Source organism: Phlebotomus papatasi, chromosome 2 (genome assembly GCF_024763615.1).
Source record: "Phlebotomus papatasi isolate M1 chromosome 2, Ppap_2.1, whole genome shotgun sequence".
NCBI classification, from domain to species: Eukaryota; Metazoa; Arthropoda; class Insecta; order Diptera; family Psychodidae; genus Phlebotomus; species Phlebotomus papatasi.
In genome coordinates, this window is record NC_077223.1 from 22370039 (window position 1) to 22392809 (window position 22771).

General features: G+C 31.0%; 1 protein-coding gene across 3 annotated transcripts in view; it reads right to left on the reverse strand.

The window, feature by feature from the left end:
* LOC129803029 (heterogeneous nuclear ribonucleoprotein L) overlaps positions 1 to 22771 on the reverse strand; it is a 260754-nt gene that overhangs the window by 195761 nt on the left and 42222 nt on the right. For all 3 annotated transcript variants that reach the window (XM_055849343.1, XM_055849342.1, XM_055849341.1), the window contains exon 2: positions 20369 to 20482. In XM_055849343.1, the coding sequence (XP_055705318.1) occupies positions 20369 to 20482 (114 nt within the window). The remainder of the gene's footprint in view (positions 1 to 20368; positions 20483 to 22771) is intronic.

The window sequence follows — 22771 nt, forward strand, 5'->3', positions numbered from 1 at the left end:
GAAAAAAATCATGTAAAGGAAATCTAATATTATATATTATATAATTTCACATCCTTCCGTTCTGCTTTCATTTAATTTCCTTCAATCAACCAACATAACATTTTATTTTACTCTCACTTGAATCCTTGGATGACATATTTTCTGCTCTAGCTCCAGAAAATACGTTTTAAAACCTTAACAACACGGATTGTACAGATGAAAATATTAGAGCGCAATAAAAAGTTAAAGTTGATTTTCAAGGCAAGTTAACTTTCTAAACTTGGTGTACGATTTGACATCAGAGACAAACCAACACAGTTAAAACATTGCAGTAATTTTTGCATAATAAAATTATAGTTGTTGTTATTGATCATTTTGTAATACTAATTTCAATTTGTGCATTGTAAATGATTCCTCTTATTTATAATTCCGAGTGCACATCATTTTAGTACGGTTTATACGTACACTGAGAGAAATCTGAAAAGTCAAAATAATATTCCGAAAATGTTTATTTTACCCTGCAGTATTGATCCGAAATCTGTGTAAATATTACCCTTTTTAGGTGTATTATGGGTTAAAGTTACCCTTTTTCATGTTGATTTTACCCTCAAAAGGTGTAAAATTAACATTAAAAAATGTTGATATATTTTTAACACCCGAAAAGTGTTAAAGTTATGACGAAAAAAAGTTAATCGTGGCCTCTTTTTTCTCAGTGCATGAATTTCGAAAAGTCTGATTTTGAACAAAGAAAATATTTTTCAAAAAAAAACCAAATAGGGTAAAGTGTATAATTTGGAATTAGTGTTACAAGTTGGACAATTCGCCGATACAAGTTGGACATGGCTTTTTCCTTGATAAATATAGTACAAAATTTGTTTTGAAGCACAAGGAACCAAATTATAAAACTAAAGCATTAAAAATATACAAATAAAACTGAAGTACTAAATTTATCAAGACAAAAAGCCCTGTCCAAATTGTACCATTGTCCAACTTGTACCACTGTCCAACTTGTACCACTTTACCCTACAAATAAAAATTATTGAACACAAAGCCTTAGACTTGACCCCAAAACCTTTGTGTTGCCGATCGGGCGCTTTCTGATTGTATTACGATTTCATTATTACTATTACATAATTTTGTCTCACTTTTCACGACGATTCAGCCTTTTTTAAAAAATGTTTGTAGAAAAGAATTTTATAGATTAGTACTATGAAAAATAGCTAAAATCTTAGAAAAATTGAAAAATAAACAATAAAATTTTACAAAACTCCCATATACTAATTTTTAATTAAAGTAAATTATAGAATAAACAAACACATGCGATTTAAAGAATTTTGAAATCATCGAAATTTGAATTTAGTTAATAAAAGAGAAGTTTTCTTAGTAAAATGGTAATAAATTTTGAATTTTTGTTTATACTTATGCCCAACGCACAATAAATTTTGTTTGTAAATATGTTCTCAAAATTTCATATGAGAGAGAGTGAGATGACTAGATCTCGGTTTCATTCGCTCTCACTGAAATGTCAAAAACATGTTTACAAAACAAAAGTTAATGTGCATTGGGTATTATTAATACAATTTAGCATATAAAATGTCTCTGAAAAACACTCTTTATTCTCCCTTCATATAAACTGTCATGATTTTAAAGTTTCTCTAAAGTTTTAAAGAAACTGATCAAATTTGATTATTTTTTAGACTTTAGAGGCCTATTAAATTTTTTTACTGTCCAAAAAACAGAAAGCCTTTAAAGACAAAATTCAGTCAATTTAAATTCATTAAATCAACAAAAAAATGTACGTGATTCGTTTGCACAAAAAGTTTCACAATTTATTCAAGACGTAAAACAACTCCAATTTTGTTATTAATTTATCTATGAGCACTTAATAAATATGTAGCCATTAGCCCATTAAGATTGTTCGTGAAACCATCGTCAAAACAAACAATTTTGAGAAATTGGTTTTATATGTGCTCCCAACATCCAACATTCTGATTCTCCCTTGCAGAAAATGTTTAATTTATGAATTACCATCTCAAGTCAACATTGCACCAGAAGCACAATTAGTTAATTGAATCCAATAATCCAGTTTATTTTGAAATTTACATAAATTTATAATGAAGTGTTGTGAGATTTTTGTGCAGTTATTATAACTATTTGCCATGAAATCATCGAATGTAGAGAAAATTGTGGGAAAATCGATAAATTTCGTGTGTAAAAATTACGCATTACACTTCTCAAATAATCGGCAAATATTTGTTAAGTGCTCTAGAGATGAAAGAAAAGAAAATCACATCAATTGTTACTGAGGGAGTTGTTCAATCGCGGCTTGTGAATTTGCATACAAAAGAATTTACATTTTCATCTGTTGCAACGTCTATATAAGACTTTTTCATTCTTTGTAGAGCACTTGTGTACTTTTTTTTCTTGCATCAAATACCCTCTCAATTTCATTGGAATTTAATCTTCTCTTTTTCTTTGCAATAAGGAGAATTAACCACTTTTCAACATAAGATAAAAAGGTGTATTTTGTTTGTTTTGTTTGATTAACCTGTGCCTTTGGGTAAATCGATATGATCAAAAGCAATACCTATCGATAGTCTGCGGTCTTTAATGGGCTATAAGCCAATAAGATCTTATAGATAAAGTGGAAAAAAAAGCAATACCTATCGATATATCCAGATAGTCATCATTAAAATTTTCAAATAATTATTTCAATTTTTTTTCCATGACATATACAGTGCCGCTCAATAATTTAAAGACACCCATTTTTTCATGTTTTCTAACCAAATTTAAATTAATAAACTTTAAAACAAGTATAAAATACAACTAGCGCCATCTGACAACCCATATCTAATTTAGTTTTACCTTTTTTGACAATTGCTAACACTCTAGCCAGTTTAGATACTCATATCCAAAATCATCAAAATAGATATTAACATTCAATTGAGTATTTTGTTTATACCAATTACGCAAATTGTTCAATTCCAAAAAAAATAATAACAAAAACGTGTTTTAGCAACATACATTGTTTTATGTATGTATGTTAGTGCCTTACGGCAGTGTCACGGTCCGAAATCAGCTCTTAGAGCTGAGGACATGTGGGTGGAGGAGAGCCAAAAAAAAAGCAAGATACATTTGTTGTTTTTAAATAAAATAATAATAAAAACAATTATTATAGGGCAAAGAATAGTTAAATAAGAAACTTGAACACTTTGCTTAAAATTCCATGGAATATTAATGCAAAATGGATTAAAAAAACGGTGTCAGTTACCTACAAAACGCAGTATCACCGTTTATTTGCTCAAAGAACATGAATCCATTAGAAATATTGCACAAAAATCAAAAGTGTCCAAAGGCGCTGTTGAGAGCGCCATCTAGATTTTTAAGAAAACTGATGGTTTCAGCAACCGAAAATGCTCCAATCGGCCCCGAATGACTACGACACGCGAGGATAAGATGATTGCTATACATAACATACGAAATCGGTGACCTACAGCCCCTAAACTTACAGCATAAATTTATTTTTAATTTATTTAGTTATTTATTCATACACTTGAGTCCAATGCACCCCATGCCAGTAAAAACCCACAATCCACCGCTACCCTGACGCTGGTACTCGAGCGGCGGCTGCCGCCGTCCTCACAACGAAACTTTACAACTTCTTCACAACTTTTATACCGTAGTAAGCACTTAATCCTCTAAATGTAAATGTAAATGTAAATGTCCTAATTCAAAACCATTACCAGACGCTTTATCTTTGATAGAAGATTCAACACATTAAGTTCATATTTTTTCTGAAGATAATTACATAAATTTGCTCCTTGACTCTTCTTGAATGTTACTGTTTAGTGAAAATTCTTTAGATATAATTTGAAAACTTCTTAAATACAAGAAAAATACGCGAGTGTAAAATGCTTCTATTGGAAACAAATTAATCCAAATTGAGACAAGGGAAAGTTTCTAATTGGAGACAAACAGTGTATAAGAGAAACCGCGACGAAAGGCTTCCAAAACCTTGTTGAGTTGCTCCTGAATGCAGGATTTGTTCTTATTCCTGGTCTTTTCTCCATTCCCATCTAAAACAATAAGAAAATCTCTCCAAAAGAATCATACTTCCGGGATTTCCTATTGAAGCATTTGGAGACACTTCAGAAAAACCCTTTTTGTTCACGAAATAAGTAATTATTTCATTTGAAAACTTCATGTACCGTTAACAATAAAGATTAGCACTTAATTTAACTAAAATTAGCCAGAAATATGACTTAAATGTTAAACAAAACGAATAAATAACAATCACCTCATTGTGTTTTTCATTGGAAAATATGGTCAATTGATGAAAAATTCGATGGTGAAAAGTTACACTTTTAAATTATCTGAGAAATTAACAAATTAAAATTTGTGAATATGAATGGATTTTCACTTTATTTGGAGCAAAATTAACTAAATAATGAAACTGTGGTATAGAAAATATATAAATATAATAATTAAGTACTGTATTGGTCGTGAAAACAATGATGTTTCCATTTGGAGTAGCGAAAAATTTCCATTTGGAGCAGGTTTTGAATTAGCTTAATTTACCTTAAACCAAAAATTGCATGAAAATTCTCATTTCATTAAAAGTTTTAAATTGAATATTGATCAAAATTAATTGTTTGGAGACCAAATTTATGATACCTTTTACTGCTCATTTGTACGGTGATACTTTTAATACATTAATAGCATTATTTGTCTAGTATCAGTCATTTAATAGTGGCAAAAAGTCGTTATTTCACCCTATATGCATCATAAGTTGCAATTAAATGCACTGCTATGAAATTAATTCATGAAATTACTTTTCATTATAAATTAAATGTGTATATTAGGTGAAGGTGAAATAGTTATAGCACAGATTTTGAATTGGACTTCACGACAGTTTCACAAATAATACTAAGAATAATGGTCAAATCCTTCTTTAACTTTAAATTAGAGCCTTAAATGATAGAAAAATTTTATTTTAAAACTGGAATTTGTCATTGACAAAAACTAAAAGTTTTCAAGAAATTAACAAAACCATATCAAAAGGATCTGGCATAATAATACTCTTTTGGAATATAAATTCTAAGATTCTATATTAAGATTTAAAAAAAAAAGTAATTGGTAACAATTAGACATCTTGAAAAGCAATTGCAGACATTCAGCAAAAGGCTTTATAACATCAATCATTTCTGTAAAAATCGTGCTTAATTTCTGCCGTAGGATCGTGAATATTTAAGTCAATCTTTTTTTTCAAATGTTATGGGCAATATACACAAAAAAGTGCCCCAACAGCCCTTATATTTATTCAACGCTTCGCAGTCATTTGTACAAAAAGATTATAGATATAAATCTCAAAGAATCATCCTATATATAATTTGAGTGGGCTTTTGACACAGTATTTCCCCCTGAGAATGTTGTAGGTTTTAGCAAATGGAGATATTCTCAGCTTAATTTTGTATCTGTTCGGAAGCATTTCCATCTTCCTGATTAACCGCCAACAACGTTACATTTTCTGTATACGTGAGCCTTACTCACAAAAAGGAAAATCTCTCTAACATGTAAATTTATTTTCTTAGCTTTCACCTTGTTTTTCAACCACTTGTCGTGAGGAAAACATTATAAACTCAATTACAATCCGCAGTATCTAGCAGTGAAGTTAAGAGCGTGTCAAATTAAAATTAAAGACACCAAAAAACTTACTACATAATATACTCTCTTTAGTATTAATTGCCTTAAACTAAAATACGTGTTGGAGCACGAATTTAATTCAGTGCAGAAGTTGTTTCTATTTCATCACACCTTCAACACCACACAATAAAAAAAAGTTCACAATTACACAAATTTTGACACGAATATAACATTCCACAAACGTGTAATTTTTGTGTATACTTTTTGTGTAATATTACATGATGATGTTAATGTGAAAAACGTGTTATATATTTTTACTCAAGTGCTGAATGCAAAAGAGACCCGGTCCGTTTTTTACTGTGCACTTTATGGTCAATTGAAACAAAAATAGAAAATTTAGTCCTACTACCATCTTCTACTCCCTAACGATTTTCTTATGCCATTCCACCTAATAAGGAAGAGACCTTGGTGAAATCTTTACGGAGAAGCATTTGCACCTCATTTTCTTATCTCACCATCCTTTCGCACTTCCTTCATTAGGAAATATTGTCAATTGCCAAAGTTTTTTCTTTCCCCCCTTTTCTTTCCTACCACTTCACACAGTACGACACAGAATTTCCCTCAAAGAATATCACAGAGATACTCACAAGTTTTTTTTGCTCTGATTTTCCTGACTTGGACGGAAACGTACGATACTTTGCTACACGGAAAAATAAGAAAGCGATTGACTAGATGGGATAGAAACATCACCATACTCTTGCAAAAATCCCCCAAGGGCTTTCTAATGAGAACTTTTATGAACTATAAAGCACTACAAATTAACTTAACGAAAGACAGACCTATGAGAAAACAATACGAAAATTCATTTTCTAAATTTATCAAAAAATCTGTAATACTTATCAAAAAATTAAAAAAAAAAAAATAAACAAACTGGCAATACTTATCGAAACTCAACGAAAGACGAAAACGCTTAAGTATACAATGGAACCTTACAAATGAAGAACCAGAAAGCATAAATTAGAATAATGGTACACTAAAGATCAGAAAGAAATAAATACCCCACTGACTGGTTATATGTTAAAAAAAATTATCCAACTCGACGAAAAACTTAACGAAAGTCTTATATACATCCGTATGACAAGCTTTTAAATTTGTAACATATGTAAGAAAGGGGAAAGGATGAAGCAAATGATAGTGAAGGCATTAATATTCGCGACGAGTTGTCCGTTTATTAGTTTTGAAGTCACGTAAACTGTGAACTAACCCCGAATAATGTATATTTTTGTTGAGAATCATTTCACAAATATAATGCACTCTTTTATAAGGGATGTCTACTCTCTTTTTTTTTTCATCCCTAAAATCATGGCATGAATATAGGTGAAAGGATAAAAACTTTGCTCAGAACGTACATAAAAGATGGGATTTGGAAAGCACAAATTCAGGACATTATCCCCAATTTTCTCATACAGGTTTTCTTTCCTCTCCATATGGCTAAGAAATCATCTTTCAATATTTCCGGGAAATTGACGTACAATATGAATACAAATTATGCCGGGTAAGCAATTGTTGTTTTATATTGTTCAAAAAACATATATATTATCCTATTCATAACATTAAAATCATACTCATTTGCTAAACACCCAGAAAACATTAATGTTATTAAAAAACTTTCCTCTTATTAGCATTACTTTAATTTTATGACCCATCTTATGATGCTTCTCCATTTTCTCATATTCTCCTTCCCCACATCCAGAAGCTTGTTTTAAATTAGAGAGAACACAATCATTTGGCGAGAAGACCCAATCTTTAAGGGTCCAACCACCAACCCCAGCTGGAAGCTTTTATATTAAATTTAACAACCACATCACTGTGCAAAGGAAAATTAATATAACACTATCTATAAATTTATTTGAATAGCATACAATTTTCACTCATTTAAAATGGCAAATTTGTACGGAAACATTTACATATGAATTAAAAATATTTTTTTACAAAATATAAATATCTCAATAACATAGTACGGGAAAGGCTCATAATTTTGTCCAGTTTCTTATTTTGGACACCTTGAGGCTAAAATTGGACAGTAAAAATAAATTGATTAAAATTATGGATTTTTATTACAATATTTAATGAATGATGATATCTATCTAAATATTTGTTCCTTTTGGAAGATTTTAATACTAAATACGTTAAATTTTGAATATGATTTGAGTTGAAATTGCTTTGTTGAAAATTCAATGTGAGCAATTGCTTACGAGAAATATGACAGAACTTCGTGTTTACCTCAGTCTTATTTAGCTGTGGTGAAGTACTAACAATGTTTCTTCGCTTTTTTTGAGTGATATTATTGAATATTCATTGAATATTGTGTTGATTCACGTTAATGGTGATTTATACATTTGACCTGAAGTGAGATTTGCCTTGTGAATTAGATTTTTCGTGTGAAAAATGGGAAATTTTTTAAGACATTTACCAGTGAGGTGATACTCCTTATTTTGGACAGGTGTTTTTCTCACGAAATTTCGTGAAGTTTTAGCTTTTGTGATGACTAGGTTGGACAAATGCCTGGAGAAACAAAGCAGCATCATCTCTATGAAAGAGATGTAGCGAGAAAAGCCTTGAAAGGCTCTCGGAAAGGCCAGGGAATGAGCGAATCTGCACGTACTTGGAGTACCGAAGTCACCTCAATTAATGAATGATATGGAAAGTTTCCGGGCTTCTTGTGAAATTCTACGTTTCCCTTACATGAACAGGAAGAGGATTTGGTAAGATTGGTTCATAAAATGAAGAACAATGGGCATCCTGTTGAGGCGGATTAACTGTCCAAATTTACAACCAAGTTGTCCAAATTAATAACCAAGTTGTCCAAATTAATAACCAAGTTGTCCAAAATTCGAATCAAATTCACCTCAACATATCAATTCATTTTTAAACGTATTAAAATTAATTTTAGTAAAAACAAAGACAATAAACCCTTACCAAGTTTCTAAACAACCCTTTTGAAAAGACAGTAACATAAAAAGTAAATTAGTATTGAAAATATCGCACTTCAAACTTAGAATATCGATGCTTATAAGCAGACTGGACAAAATTATGAGCCTTTACCCTACATTTTAAATTTTATGTGACAGAAAAGACCAAAAGCAATGTAGAGACAATTTATCAAAATATATGGGGTGATATGTGAAAATTCTAAACTTTTCCCAACCCCATATTGTTCTATATAGCTTAAGGTGTAATACCACTTTATAAGAAAATTTGACAACAAAATTTATTGCAATAAACCACATATAGAACGTACAGAACAATATTTTTGTAAAAACAACCCTCTCAAAAGATCATGTTGCTGTTATCATTCATACTTTGAAATTCTTCCAAAACACACAGTATAGATTGTTATATAAAATTAAAATATTTTCCTAACTTCATGCAACACTTGAAATTTCCCACAGTGTGCCGGTAATTTATCTAAGCATGAATATCTAAAAGAAAAAATTGAAATTTCAAGGTAGAAGGGGAAAAAATACTAATTGGCTTTTCCGTTTTACCCCTTGCGTGTAAAGAACTCAAGAAAAATTCTCACATTTATTTCTGAAAGTTCTTTAGCATAAATTTCATTTGGTGGAATGCGTAAAAAATTTGACCCTTTGAGGGACAAATAAGTAAAACACTTATTTCTTTTAAGGATCAAGGATAATAGTTAAATTTTATGGAACTACTTTTAAACACTTAAGATGAACCACAGTGATAGTTGCTGTAATTTTGTTTTCAGTTTTTCTATAATAAAAAATAATGGCGCTATTTCAATGAAAAATTAAAAGCGGTAATTTTCTCATGAGCATTTTTAAATATTTTATAGTAAGGTGGAGTAACTGGATCATTTTCCGTAGAGTGCTACTTAAACGCTTGTTTTTGGAAAAATGAAATTCCTTTATACAACTTCTAAATCCATAGAATTATAAACTGTTTCATTCAGAAACATAATATAAAAAAAAATATCAAAAATATTAAAGAAAATTCATAAAATAATGATAATACTGAAATAAGTCAACATGCACTAACTGGGTCGCCTTTTCGCTAATTCACTTTTAATTAAACCTTTGGATTTAAAATACTTTTTTCACAAGGAAAAAACAATAAATAAATCAACCAGCTGTCAATAGCTAAAATGTCACTGCTAGAAAATTTTTAGTGAAGAACCCAGCTGGCACAAGATTGAAATGAGTCGATTACACTCACTTATTTAATGGATAAAAATATTATTTTTGCTTTTTCTCAGAGATGAATAGTTATATTATGTTACCGTAGCGACTATATTACGGAAATAAAAATCAAAATGTTATTTTAAATGGATTAGTCATAAACGATCCAGATAGCGAAGCGCCCGGATTAGCACACTTGACTGTACTGTTCTCAAAGTGCTTCTCTACATAATTCACTTTTCTTTGTGTTGGTTCCCGTCATGACTATTTGGTTGTTTTGGAACATGACGAGACCTGGGAAAAACAGTGGAGACACGAACCAATACAAGGAAAAGTCGATTATGTAGAGAAGCACTTTGAGAACAGTAAAGTGCTTAAAATGTTCATGAGAAAATTACCCCTTTTCATTTTTCATTAGAATAACACCATTAAACATTTCACCTGGAAAGTCTAATTTAATTGCAATTTGACATTTTGCATTTGTAATTTTCTTGATTGATCATTTATATAATTATTTGTAGAAATATAAAAAGAACAGTATAGAAGTTCCAATATAAATTACTTAAACTAAAGGTAATGATAATTTAGTGAATTATCCAGATCGCGAAATACTTCATGAAAAAGTATTCTCGTGCTATTCCAATGAAAAAAGAATAGAACAAATCTTTCTCCCGAAAATTTTTCAGACCTTTACTGTTCTCAAGTGCTTCTGCATTATCGACTTTTTTGTGTTGCGTCTTGTCTCGACTATTTTCACCAGTCCTCGCCGTGTTCTAAAACCACCAAGCGACCGTGACTAAGACCAACACAAAGAAAAGTCGATCAAGCAGGGGCACTTGAGAACAGTAAACTGTTAAAAAACATGTTCACTTTTCATTGGTATAGCACCATTCTTTAATGATTATGACGAAGATGAAAATAGCGAATGGTTAGATATCTTTAGATACAGTGCCCCAAGAACACAAAGAGTCTGATTCAGATAACAAGAAACAGTGAAAAATTGACTGATGCTTTTTCGGAAGATTGGAGTGGTCTGATACTTCATCGTTGAAATGGGATCTAGAAGGTCCGTAATACTTCTGGAAACTGTCAATATTAGTGTGAAATATCACTGAAACCTTTGAGATGATTAAAAAAAATCAAACAAAAGAATGTTGTTTAAATATTACATGCATTTTGGAAAGGACTAATATATTGTACACAAAAGAAAGAAAATAGGGTCCATTCGAAAGGCTAGTTACATAGAATCATCATAAGAATTAATTTTAAAAACAATTTATTCAAACAACTTTCGAAAATTATCTTTCTGACAGACATTTAGGGAATTTGTGTTCTATAAGTGCTGCTAATTCCCCTAATTAACTACTTATTAGGGCATATGCATGTCTTACGCTCAATCACTTTCTCTGATAGACATAAACTAACTTCTTCCGTTATTTTTTTTTCATAATATCAGATACTAATTTCCAGTTTTTCAATTTGGAATTTCAATTCACACTGTATATTGCAGTGAAATTTACCCTCAAGACAAGAAATTTTTCTTGCAAGTCTTTGCGAAAAAAGAACCAAATAGAAAAACTTCAATTAATGATGGTAAAAAAAAACCATCGCAATTGGCAAGAGTATAATATGGAAAAAGTGAAACTAGATCAAGTGGTAATTTCTTCTCCGCTATTTTTTTTTTCATTTCTTCAGCATCTTCGGCATCAACAGAGGAAAATGAGAGTGATTTGAAATTGCGAGATGGTGAAATGCACTGAAATCCAAGATGATTTAGTGAACTAATGAAAAAATGTGTACTTTTTCTCAGTGCTGATGAATGAAATTAACGATTAATTGTAGAAAAAATAGTACACATTTTCTTATGAAAATGTTTTTAAAAAAAAATGTCGGACTCATTTGAAACACTTATTATTCCTACTGCTTCATGCTTACCAAAGGAAATCATAAAGGAGCAACCAAGGAACATAAGGGTATGGACCAAAATTTATTGCTTTTCCGCGTTAATTGTTCAAGTAGCGCAAAATTAATTAAATTTATTCACGTTATCTGACGAAGCACATTTAGATAAGTTTTTTTTCCTTATTCTACCACCTACACCACAAACCTCTATCCTTGTGCTTTTCCGAAGAATGACATGACTAATTAATTCACTGCACCAAAGGGGTTGAAATAAACCCCACAATGTTTTTGCATAAAAACCGTGAAGACAGAAAAAGTTTAATTAAAGAAAATTATTCAGGAAAATTTATTTCTGAGATTTATCTAATTACTCGATTTAATCACGTATAATGTAATAATAATGAATACTCAAAATCACCCAAACTTTTCGATATTTATAATCCCTGCAGAACCAGCAAGAGTTTAATTGAGATATGAGTAAAATGCTTTGCAGAAATTGAAAATAGAGGAAAATGGAGATGTTTCGTGCACTTTTTTGTGTTTTAGCAAGCATTAGGGGAAAGTAACTCTCCCTTCGAACGTTCATACCTTCGAATAATGTGAATTTATTCTACTTTTCTTAAGAGATTTGCACATGATTATCACATAATTATCAATAATTGATGATAACCTAACTAATATTTAATAGAAATGTGTAAGTCTCTTAGGAAAACGAAAAGTAAATTCATATTATTCGAAGGCATGAACGTTCGAAGGGAGAGTACTTTCCCCTATGGTGCTATTCCAATAAAAATTAAAAGGGAAATATTTATCCTGACGATCTTTTTACCACTTTACTGTTCTCAAGTGCTTCTGCATTATCGACTTTTCATTGTGTTGATCCCTGTCTCGACTGTTTACCCAGTCTTCGCCGTGTTCTAAAACCACTAAACAGTCAGGACTGGAACCAATACAACAAAATTCGATTATGTAGAAACACTTGAGAGCAGTGAAGTTTAAAAAAAAAGATGTTCAGAAACATGTTCATTTTTCACTAGAATAATAGCACCATTATTTCAAAGAGGCAAAAAACTTCATTAGAATTTTACATGGTCTATACTCAAATGTGTTATTTACTTTATCAAAATTATACTGAAATTGTAAATTAAATTGTATAAGTCGGAGGTAATGGAGATTTCTCAACAGTCTGTACAATGCACTTTACATGTAAGTGGAGTTTCATTGAAAAAGGGTGAAGAAGTTCAAGTAGGGGAGGGTGGGCAATTTAACGACGGAGCAGTTTCAATTTTTGCATATTCTTCTTATCCTTTTGAAAGGAATGGGATAAAACCTTTATATTATTGAAGAGCTAACTGATACCCATATTCATAAAAATAATTAATTTCGTGACGCTTCTCGTTTGAGTTCTGTAATTGATTTTATAAAACTGAAATAAAATGAAACTTTTTTTTATAATATCTTATTTTCAACAATTTCTGAACCGCTGCACTTATCTATCGAAGTAACATAATTGTATTAATTTACCAGTGGTTTTATTAGGGGCAGTTTCACGCAAGCACACAGAGAAGTTTCCTGTGTCCAATAATTTACTTTTTTAATCAGAATTAAATTAAAGCGATCACTGAAAACGTTTTGTAGCTGTTTTTGTCGATAAAATTCGAAATTTTGGGAAGTAGATTTTCTAAAAACTCATTAACAAAAAAAATTTTAAAAAAAAATAATCTTTCAGTGATTTTTAAGTACTTAAAAACGCTAAAGTTAATTCTTATAATATTTTTCAGAATGTTTTCAGCAAGATATTACAATTTTTTGTAGTATTATGACAATTCAAAATTTCAAAATACTATTATAAAACTGTTATACTAAAAACGACATGTTCTAAGGCGATATATTGATCCATTTATGTTGAGAATTAGCTGAGAACTACAAAAGACATTTCTTTCGTATAAAAAATTAAAGAAAATTGCTCAATTAATGAGAAATAGAATTGGAAATTTGTAGCGATATTTTATTTTCTCTGTATTATCAATTAGAGTTAGAATTCTGTTATAAAGTTCTTGCTCGACTATATTTTTATGTTTTAACGTCCTAGAAGACTTTAAAATAGTAATTTTAATCATTTCTGGTATCATAAACACATTTTATCTTTTTCAAAAATTGCCTCATATAAAGTCCAAGATTGACCGTGAACACTTTCCAGAAATGGCGGGGGATTGGCGGCCGTGTGCTACCAACCTATATATCTTAAGCTCGCGACCCCAATAGCGATAAGCGGTTGAAAATGATGATGAACTTGGAGAAAAGACAATTTCAATATGTCGTTTTGTCCCTTTGGGATACAGTAAGACAAACAAGAAAATGTTGTTTTGGACGTATTATGGATGATCCCTGATCTTTTGCTTAAACCTCTTCAGTCTAAAGCAGGCCTGAGCTAAAAGAAAAGCCGAAGAGAATGTGGTGGTGCCTGTTGGCATCTTTCGAAATGCCGCGAAAATTCACGTAGAGAAAATGAGAGGTTTTTTAATGTGAAAATTGTTTAATTCCTTAGAGTTAAGTCATTTTCACAAGAAAATTCTTTTATTAATTTAGTTGAATACAGTTATTTGGGTAAATTGTGAATAATTGTCGATATTACAACAAAAACATTAAGATGAAATTTTGAGCTGGAAGACTCATATTCTTTTGAGTTGTCTCAAAATTCAGGATAGGTTTGAGAAAAACCCTTTTGTACAACACTATTTTGGTTAATAAGGAATGCAAAAGTACATATCACAAGAAGGGACACGATCTGCTAATAAGGATAAAATAGAGAAGAAAATATTTTGTCGCATTTTAGTGATTTTTCGCAACCGCAGCGCCGCCAAACGTTTGTAAAGTGAGTTATTTATGTCTCTATCTCTCTCTCACAGTTGAATTGCGCGATTTAGGAAGCTTGTCATTTGAAATGATATTTTCTTTAAATTTCTTCATATTTCCGCAAGATTCAAGTTAAAAGATGTGTAGTGAACAGCTATCCGTCTTCCGACAAAGATATCAAGAAGACAATTTCTTTCTATACGAGTTTTTCTTTCTGTTATGCTTGGCGCAAAAATATTTATCATGGCACCGTGAATGAGCGGGATTAGTGTTACCACTATGGCTATCTGTAATTTCCATTAAAATTAACAACACAAAATTTCCGATATTACACGGTTTTTAACGAGCACAGGTCTGGTCTAAAGAAAATGATCTTACTTCTTCGGTTAAGGAAAGTCAAAACATACTTTAACATTATTTTGGGTACTTTAAAACATCCCAATTTTTGATATGTAATCCAACATTGAGGTAAAATTAACAATGTCAGTTATTTAACAGAAATTATTTAAATAATACACTACGCCCAGTAGTCATAATTGAACTTTTTTGTCAATAGATTGTCTGGAATTTCCACACGAATTCATGTCCCCTTGGCAATATTAACATTTATCTTCAGACATGTTGTTGTTCACCAAGGAAAAATATATCTCGAGAAGGGGAATTATAATAAAAGATCCAGGCTTATCTCGCAAGAGCCCAAAATTATTGGAATTCCCTGAAATTTTTCCCTGGCAAAAAAAATGAAGACAAGATATGAAAGATAAATTTTTCTGCTATCCCCTCATAATGCGAAAATTTCTTCATAAATCTCATCATTAAATTAATTTTTTTTCTTACCCCTGATACAACGCAAGTGTACCTTCATTAAATCTCATGATAACACATTTTTTGAGATTAACAATACTATAAATAAAATACGTCTTCTGCAACTTATAGTTCTTTGTATCCTTCATGGAAAACCTCAATAATATGCAAAAAAAAAAGAGTTCACTTTTTCCTGGGAGCAAAATGTGGTTTCAAATACGAAAGGGTTGAACTTTGATTTTCTGCGGTGAAGAGATACTTTTCCCTCTTCTACTCAGAGAGAGTGCATTTTAATGTAGGAGTACTTCACACTATCTACATTGAGAAAATTCAGTCTGAACATCTCGTGACAATTTCAGCCTCACCGGTTGGAATACATTTCTGGAGAGGATTTTCCAGTAAAAAGAACAAAAAAAAGAGCTTTCGTGTCAAATAGTGAAACTTTTGCACTGCTTTTTCCAACATCAAAACTTTATCATTTCATTGCAGTACAGCAATACACACACACACACAGATATATACTTATGCTTATAGGTTGATTTTAAAGTGTGGGTGTGCAATATCTGTCTCATGGCAAATTGAAATTTGCCATCTAAACACTGTGATTAATCAATTCTAGCTCCAAGCGAAAATTTATAAAGCGTCCACCACAAAAATCGATTTTCAGTCTCTCAAACAAACATTCTACCAATTTTCTGGAGAAAATTAATTCCCGTATTCACCCCGATATATTTAAAATTAAAGAGAGCGGAATTGATGGCTATAAAAACTCGAAACACAAAACAAATTTTTGATTATTGCATAGAAGAAAGCCAAAACCAATTTCTAATTTTTTCCTTTTATTTTTTAATTCTATACTAAATTTTGTGGAGAGATAATATAGACAGGTTGACTGGAAAATCCGTGGGGAGAAAATAAAATAAAAAGTTATATGATTCAAAAAACGTTTTTCGACCTCTCTGGCGAATACGATGGCTGAAAATCTAATTTCGAATTTGCTTTCGAGCAATTCCTTGTTGAATTATTAAAGTTGCCGCAACTTTTCGTGCTTGATTAACTTTTCTGTTGATGTTGTAGATATCATAATACAAGGGAAGATGGTTTATTTTTTATCAACGAGAACCTAACGATACTTCATAAAATTTAAATAGTGTAAATCCGAATACTTAGCTGATTTTCAACTTATGAAGAAGACCTGCAGGGGAATTCTGTAACGATATGACAATGTCCTGTGACAAATTTTAGTGATAAATTTAGGATAAGGCAACATTAAAGGCCAGAGACCATCGAATAGCTATTGAAAGAGGCTCTATCACTGACAGAGAAATCCGAAAAAGTTAAAATAACATTCCGGAAATGTTAATTTTACCCTGCAGTATTAATCCGAAAACGGTGTAAATATTACCCTTTTTAGGTGTATTATGGGTTAAAGTTACCCTTCTTTCATGTTGATTTTACCCTTAAAAGGTGTAAAATTAACATTAAAAAATGTTGATATATTTTTACACCCAAAAAGTGTTAAAGTTATGACGGAAAAAAGTTAATCGCAGCCTCTTTTTTTTTCTTAGTGATGAAGCTCTTAGCAAGTGATATGAATCTGATTTTCAATTGAATTCTCCAAATTTACCAAATAAAAATTCTTAAATTTGTCATATGACATTCTCACACAGATACAGAATTCCCCTACTGATCTACTTTATAGCAAAACTCCAAAGTTGAATACTTTCTTAAATAAGGGTGACTTTAAAAAAATCAAGCAGTAAAAGGTTCTAAAATAAGCAAATAAAGCTTCAAATTCTCATTGGTTTCGGATGAATTTATTCATTTCAGTTTTGGTAAAGAGCGGTGGCAGAGCACCAAAGGCTTTACGGATTACAGAATACTCGAACCCGTTACTATGACTTCGATGCTATACCTAAAAAAATCTCTCGCATGATCTACCATTTAACGCAGTTCACAAACGCTTTAAACCGATTTATAAATCACATAAAAGATTCAACAAAATAACTTAGTATTAATAAAATTAATTTTTAGGCAAAAATCCGAATTGAATCCGATTCAGTCAGAAATTCCAAGACCTTTCTAACGAGCCCAAACGTGACCCTATTCGATTGAGAAATACGCTCTGTATAGCATTTTTAACTGACCTTGAAAAATCGTTATTAGGAATGATTCAAAGATATTTTCGTATGGGGCACGTTAGGCGTCCTTGAGTCGACTTCGGGGAGGTCCCCCAAAGGTTCCAAGTCGCTATCTCTAACCGTTTTACCTCTAAACGAACTCTAATTGTTTTTACGAACAATTAGCGAGACAATGCATTATATACGGCTCTCTCTATGGATTACGAGCATTAAACGGTTAGTATTAAAATAAAATTGTAAATGTTTGTTTCGTTGTCAATCCGTCGACTCAGCGATAATTGGCTTTCTTGGATTTTTGCTCTTCATCATCAAGCGTCTCTTATCTTAGCTCTTAAATTAATTTCTTTTTATTAAATCAATAATTAAAGCTATCAAAGTGAAAATAAAGTAATAGTTGAAAGTCTCAAGTGTTTTATTCATTGAAGGTTAAAATTTCCTGAAGGATAAAACGAAAATAGGAAAAATCGACTCAAACCCGATCATAACCCTATTCTTCCTTACACGTATAGAGTACATTATCACAGTCAGAGAGAAGACGGAGAGATTGCTAAAAGGTTTCTTATTTTAATATAACAGGTACATAGCATATATTGCAGACAAGATGGGCATAGTTGAGCAGGAGAATTCTAAAGGTATTTCGTATACTATTGCAGGTAATTGTATAATTGTAGTAACATATTGACAAAGGTGTAAAACTAACAAAATGGGTATCAGTTTAGCATTTGCAATTTGGTTTAAAATGATTGTTAATCCACTGCACTGTTCAAATTTTTAGTGACCAATTCGTTTCCTCTGCCAAAAACTGTTAATTTGTTTGGATATTAAAAAAAAAAAACTTAATTAGTACTTTTAACAATTATTGCATCTAGAAAAACTGACAATAATCAAACTAAATGGATAAGTTACAAAAACGTTGAAAAGCTACTGTCTTTATTAAACAATCGTAACATTTTCATTTTAGTATCACCAAAGAAAAACGAAATTATATAAGAACATTGCAGCGAAGCTTTTAACTCTCTCGAGAAAACATCTAAAGTCTTCCAATTTATGTTTTTGATTTATTACTCTTGGTCTCTCAGAAATAACATTGAGTCAGAGAAAACTTTAGCCACCCCCAGAAAAGTTCACCCAGCACAAACACGGTAAAGACGGTAAGTGTAATCGAAATAGCATTTTTAATAATTACACAGAGTGCAATTAATTCTGCAATACAACCCTTGAGCTTTCCGCTTTTAGACAAGGATAGCTAAGTTTTTTTTTACCCATAAAACTGGCAGAGATTAATTGTTATAAATTATAACTATGATATTTGGGAAAAGACTCATATAGATTGAAAAAAAATCCAAACCATGATAAATTAAAACTTCAAGTTCACTTAAACTTCCTTCTTTTTAACTTCGTCAGCGATATCACACTTCAGAAGTAAAAGAAACAAGAAAGCGTCCAAGAAATTATCTTACAGAGTTTCTTATAGGGAAAAAAAATGAAGATGTTTCATGTAGAAAATCTAATTATGGGGACATAAATCAAAATTAGCCGAAAGTATCTTTCCCTATTTTTCTGACACATTAAACAAAAGAAATTTAGCTTAAGTTTTACGCATTTTCTTTGACGTCACAACACGAACTATTTTTCTCACGCTAAATATCCCCAAAAATAATTCAAATTTTGACCGTTTTACTTTGAATATATTGATACAAATTTCACAGCATGACTAGACAAATATACTCTGAAGGATCAAATGATGTAGCCTTCGAATTTGATAAAACTTTTCTCACATTTTTTATAGAAAAAAAAACATCCCTTTGACACACTTTAAACAAGATTCACTAGGCCGCTAATTTCACAAAACTTTTCCATATTCGGTATGGAAGGACATCCTTTTGACAAACTTTTCTTGTTAATTTAGCAAAACATTTTTTGTTAAATTAACGTAAGTAATACCTTAAGTTTTTAGTTCTGTAAAATTAAAAGGAGAGCCCTGAACTTCTCGAGAAATGTCGGTTCAAAAAGATATGGGTCACGTCCAAGTGAACTAAAACCAATTCAGTCTTCCGTGTAACTCAAAATGTTCTATTTAAGAAAAAATAGACTATACCCTCAATAAGACTTGTGCAAAGAAACAGAAATAGTATATTATATGTATGTAAATTTCATAGGCATTTTTCGAAAACCTTGCATTTCGTATAGTACAGGAAGGCTTTCAGGCTTAGCACATACTATTTCACATTTTTCAAGTAATCCTTTAATAAATCTAACTTATTTTTTTTATTTCAGAAAATGTATGACTTAAGACTAGCTATTAAAATATATTGTTATAGGCAAGATTTGTTAAAAGAATATGAGAAAAATGTGAAGAGTTCGAAGTTCGAAACCTCAGTATGTGCGAAGCCTGAAAGTCTTCCCCTACTAACAATCTTGCGAACAGATAAAAATTATGGGGTGTGATACATAATTATTTTTGAATAGAGTTAACTCAGGAAAAGCAAAACTAACTCAGTGTAAAATTTGGGAATGATAAAAGCGATAAAAGGAAAGGTTCGCGCATCTGGAGTGGAACCTAAATTCAGGAATTCAAACAAAACTTGCTCCGTAATACCCATAGGACAAAGAATTTTCCAACATATGTTGCAATTCCATTTATACTTTCTCCTCTTTGCCATCCTCCCAAATTGTTTTCTATTCCCAAATATTCACTTGTTATTATTTTCTTCAATTTTGTCTCTTTGTCTTTTTACTTCAACCCCTCTCTCTCTCTCTCTTTCTCTTTGATATAGAAAATGAAGAAATATAGACAAAAAGTTGAATAGTAAAAAAAAAGACATAATAAAATAGACTTACCACTGTGATGGGATAAAGAGGATTGATGACTGTGAATAGAAGAATGTGATTTGGTCTGGCCAAATCGTGTCTTTTTCTCCTTGGCTCATCTGCTGTATTGTTTCCAATGATAGTCTAAAAATAAAACAAAAAAAAATACAATTTATATAATTCATTCTATAAAAAATCAAATAGAAGTTTTTTTAGGGAAAAAAAAACAGTCAAAATAACAGGAAGAAAAGTAGAGAACATTGCAAGAACACCAACATGTTGCGATTTCTTCTTTTATAAAATAATACACTTATTCGGAGCACGTTTCTCTAAAAGCACCGCATGTTTTGGGGAGAAAAACAGCAGCAATTTTGAAAAATGTCCCCAAATTCACAATGTTTTTCACCTTTTCTTCCCGAAAAAAATACCTAAACGCAACATCTTACTAAAACGAACATCTCATTAATTTTTTCCTCAGTGAAAATCAAAAGTTTAATCAAGAGATGTTATTGCTTATAGTCATCTATAAAAATCTAGCAATAAAAATTGTATATAAAACTTTTCGGTGTAAAATAAACTTTTCAGCGAAATCATGAAAATCCACTTCTGTGGCCAGAGATTTCATTGTTTTATGTCTATACAAAACTTTACTAATTCACCTCAGACAAGACCTTTAAGCTATAGCTTGACCCAATTTGTGATCAATAGGAATAAGGCACTCCAGTAGGATACCTTAGAACTCCCTTAAGTTGCGAAATTTTAACAAAAATAATTAGTTAAATAATATCAAGTACTTTGTAATATCCTCAAATAAATCATTTGTGGTTGGTAGGGGAATGTAGGCATGGTTCGCACAGAGTGAACCTTCAAACAACGCAAATTTTCTCTTTGTTTACAAAGAACTAGTTCGTCATTTCTTAGGCATAAGATAGATAATTATTAAGGTCATGAGACGAGATGAAAAATGGTAAGTCAACTCTTTGCGAACAAAGAAAAAATTCACATCGTTTAAAGGTTCGCTCTGTCCGAACCAATCCTACATTCCCCTATCACTCTTACTTTTAAATAAAGAGGAACACCTTGAGGCTTCGAACATACTCTGACTTCGAATACTTAATATTTTTCCTATATTCCTTTAATTAATCATCTGAACTATGGCAATATATTTTAATAACTAATCTTAAGTCACACATTTTCTGAAAAAATAGGTCAAATTCATTAATTTAATATAGAAAAAATATCAACTATTGGAAATCAGAGTGTGTGCGAAGCCTCAAATAAAAGCATTTCCTTGCAGCTATCCACAACAAATAGAAACATTTTTGCTGTTCTCAGATTTTAAGGCTTTTTAAAATCTAGAATTTGTTAAAATTTCAATGCTATTCCATCACTCTGGTGGCGAAACCTTGAATTATAGGGGAATGTTGGTATAGTTCGCACAGAGTGAACCTTCAAACAACGCAAATTTTTTTCTATGTTTTAAAAAAGCTAGTAGTTCGTCATTTCTTAGCCAGAAGATAGATCATTATTAAGCTCATGAAACGAGATGAGAAATGGCAGGTCAGCTCTTTGCAAACAAAGAGAAAATTCGCTTCGTTTGAAGGTTCACTCTGTGCGAACCATGCCTACATTCCCCTAAATTTGTCCAACTTCAGAAAAGGGTTATTTTTCGAGTTCTGTTCATTAACATTAAATCTTCCGACTGTTTTTTAGTCATTTCTCCTAGCGCGCTCGGTCAAATGTCAGACCGCGGTCGCGGTAGGTAGGATACACAAAATTTTTTTCTTGGAAATAATAAAAATAAATAAAATTTAAACACTGAAGTACATGAATATTTTAAGAAATTCATAAAGTTTAATAGCGACATTGTACCATTTAAATGTCTGTTAATTAAAAAAAAAAATTTTAAACCGGTCAATTTGACCGGTCTTGATAGGTTTAGTTATACAAAAATCTAAAAAATTATTCTTTTTCTATTTTTTTAGTCTAATAATAATTTTTTTAGTCTAATATAATGTTTGAAAATAATCCTTTACTTTGTGTTTGAAGGTATGATAACACTAATCACTTAATAGATTAATTTAAAATTAATAAACTTATTTGAGGTACACAGTAAAAAAAATTACCACTATTATAGTGTGTAATCTTTCACACCACTATTATAGTGTTAAATTTGGAAAAAATGTTTAATTAAAAATTGTTTAATTTAAAGTTGTTGAATTTCAAGTTGTTGAATTTGGAGTTGGTGAATTTAAAAATTGTTGAATTTTTGTGTGTAAACTCAAAAATTGTTGAATTCTACATATTTGTTGAATTTTTGCTTTTTTAGACATATGGAATGTTTTTTGCTGTCTCAGGATCCCCCCTAATGTGAGATGCTTACATCTGATGCTCGAATCTTTACGATATATTTATTATACTTATAAATATTTG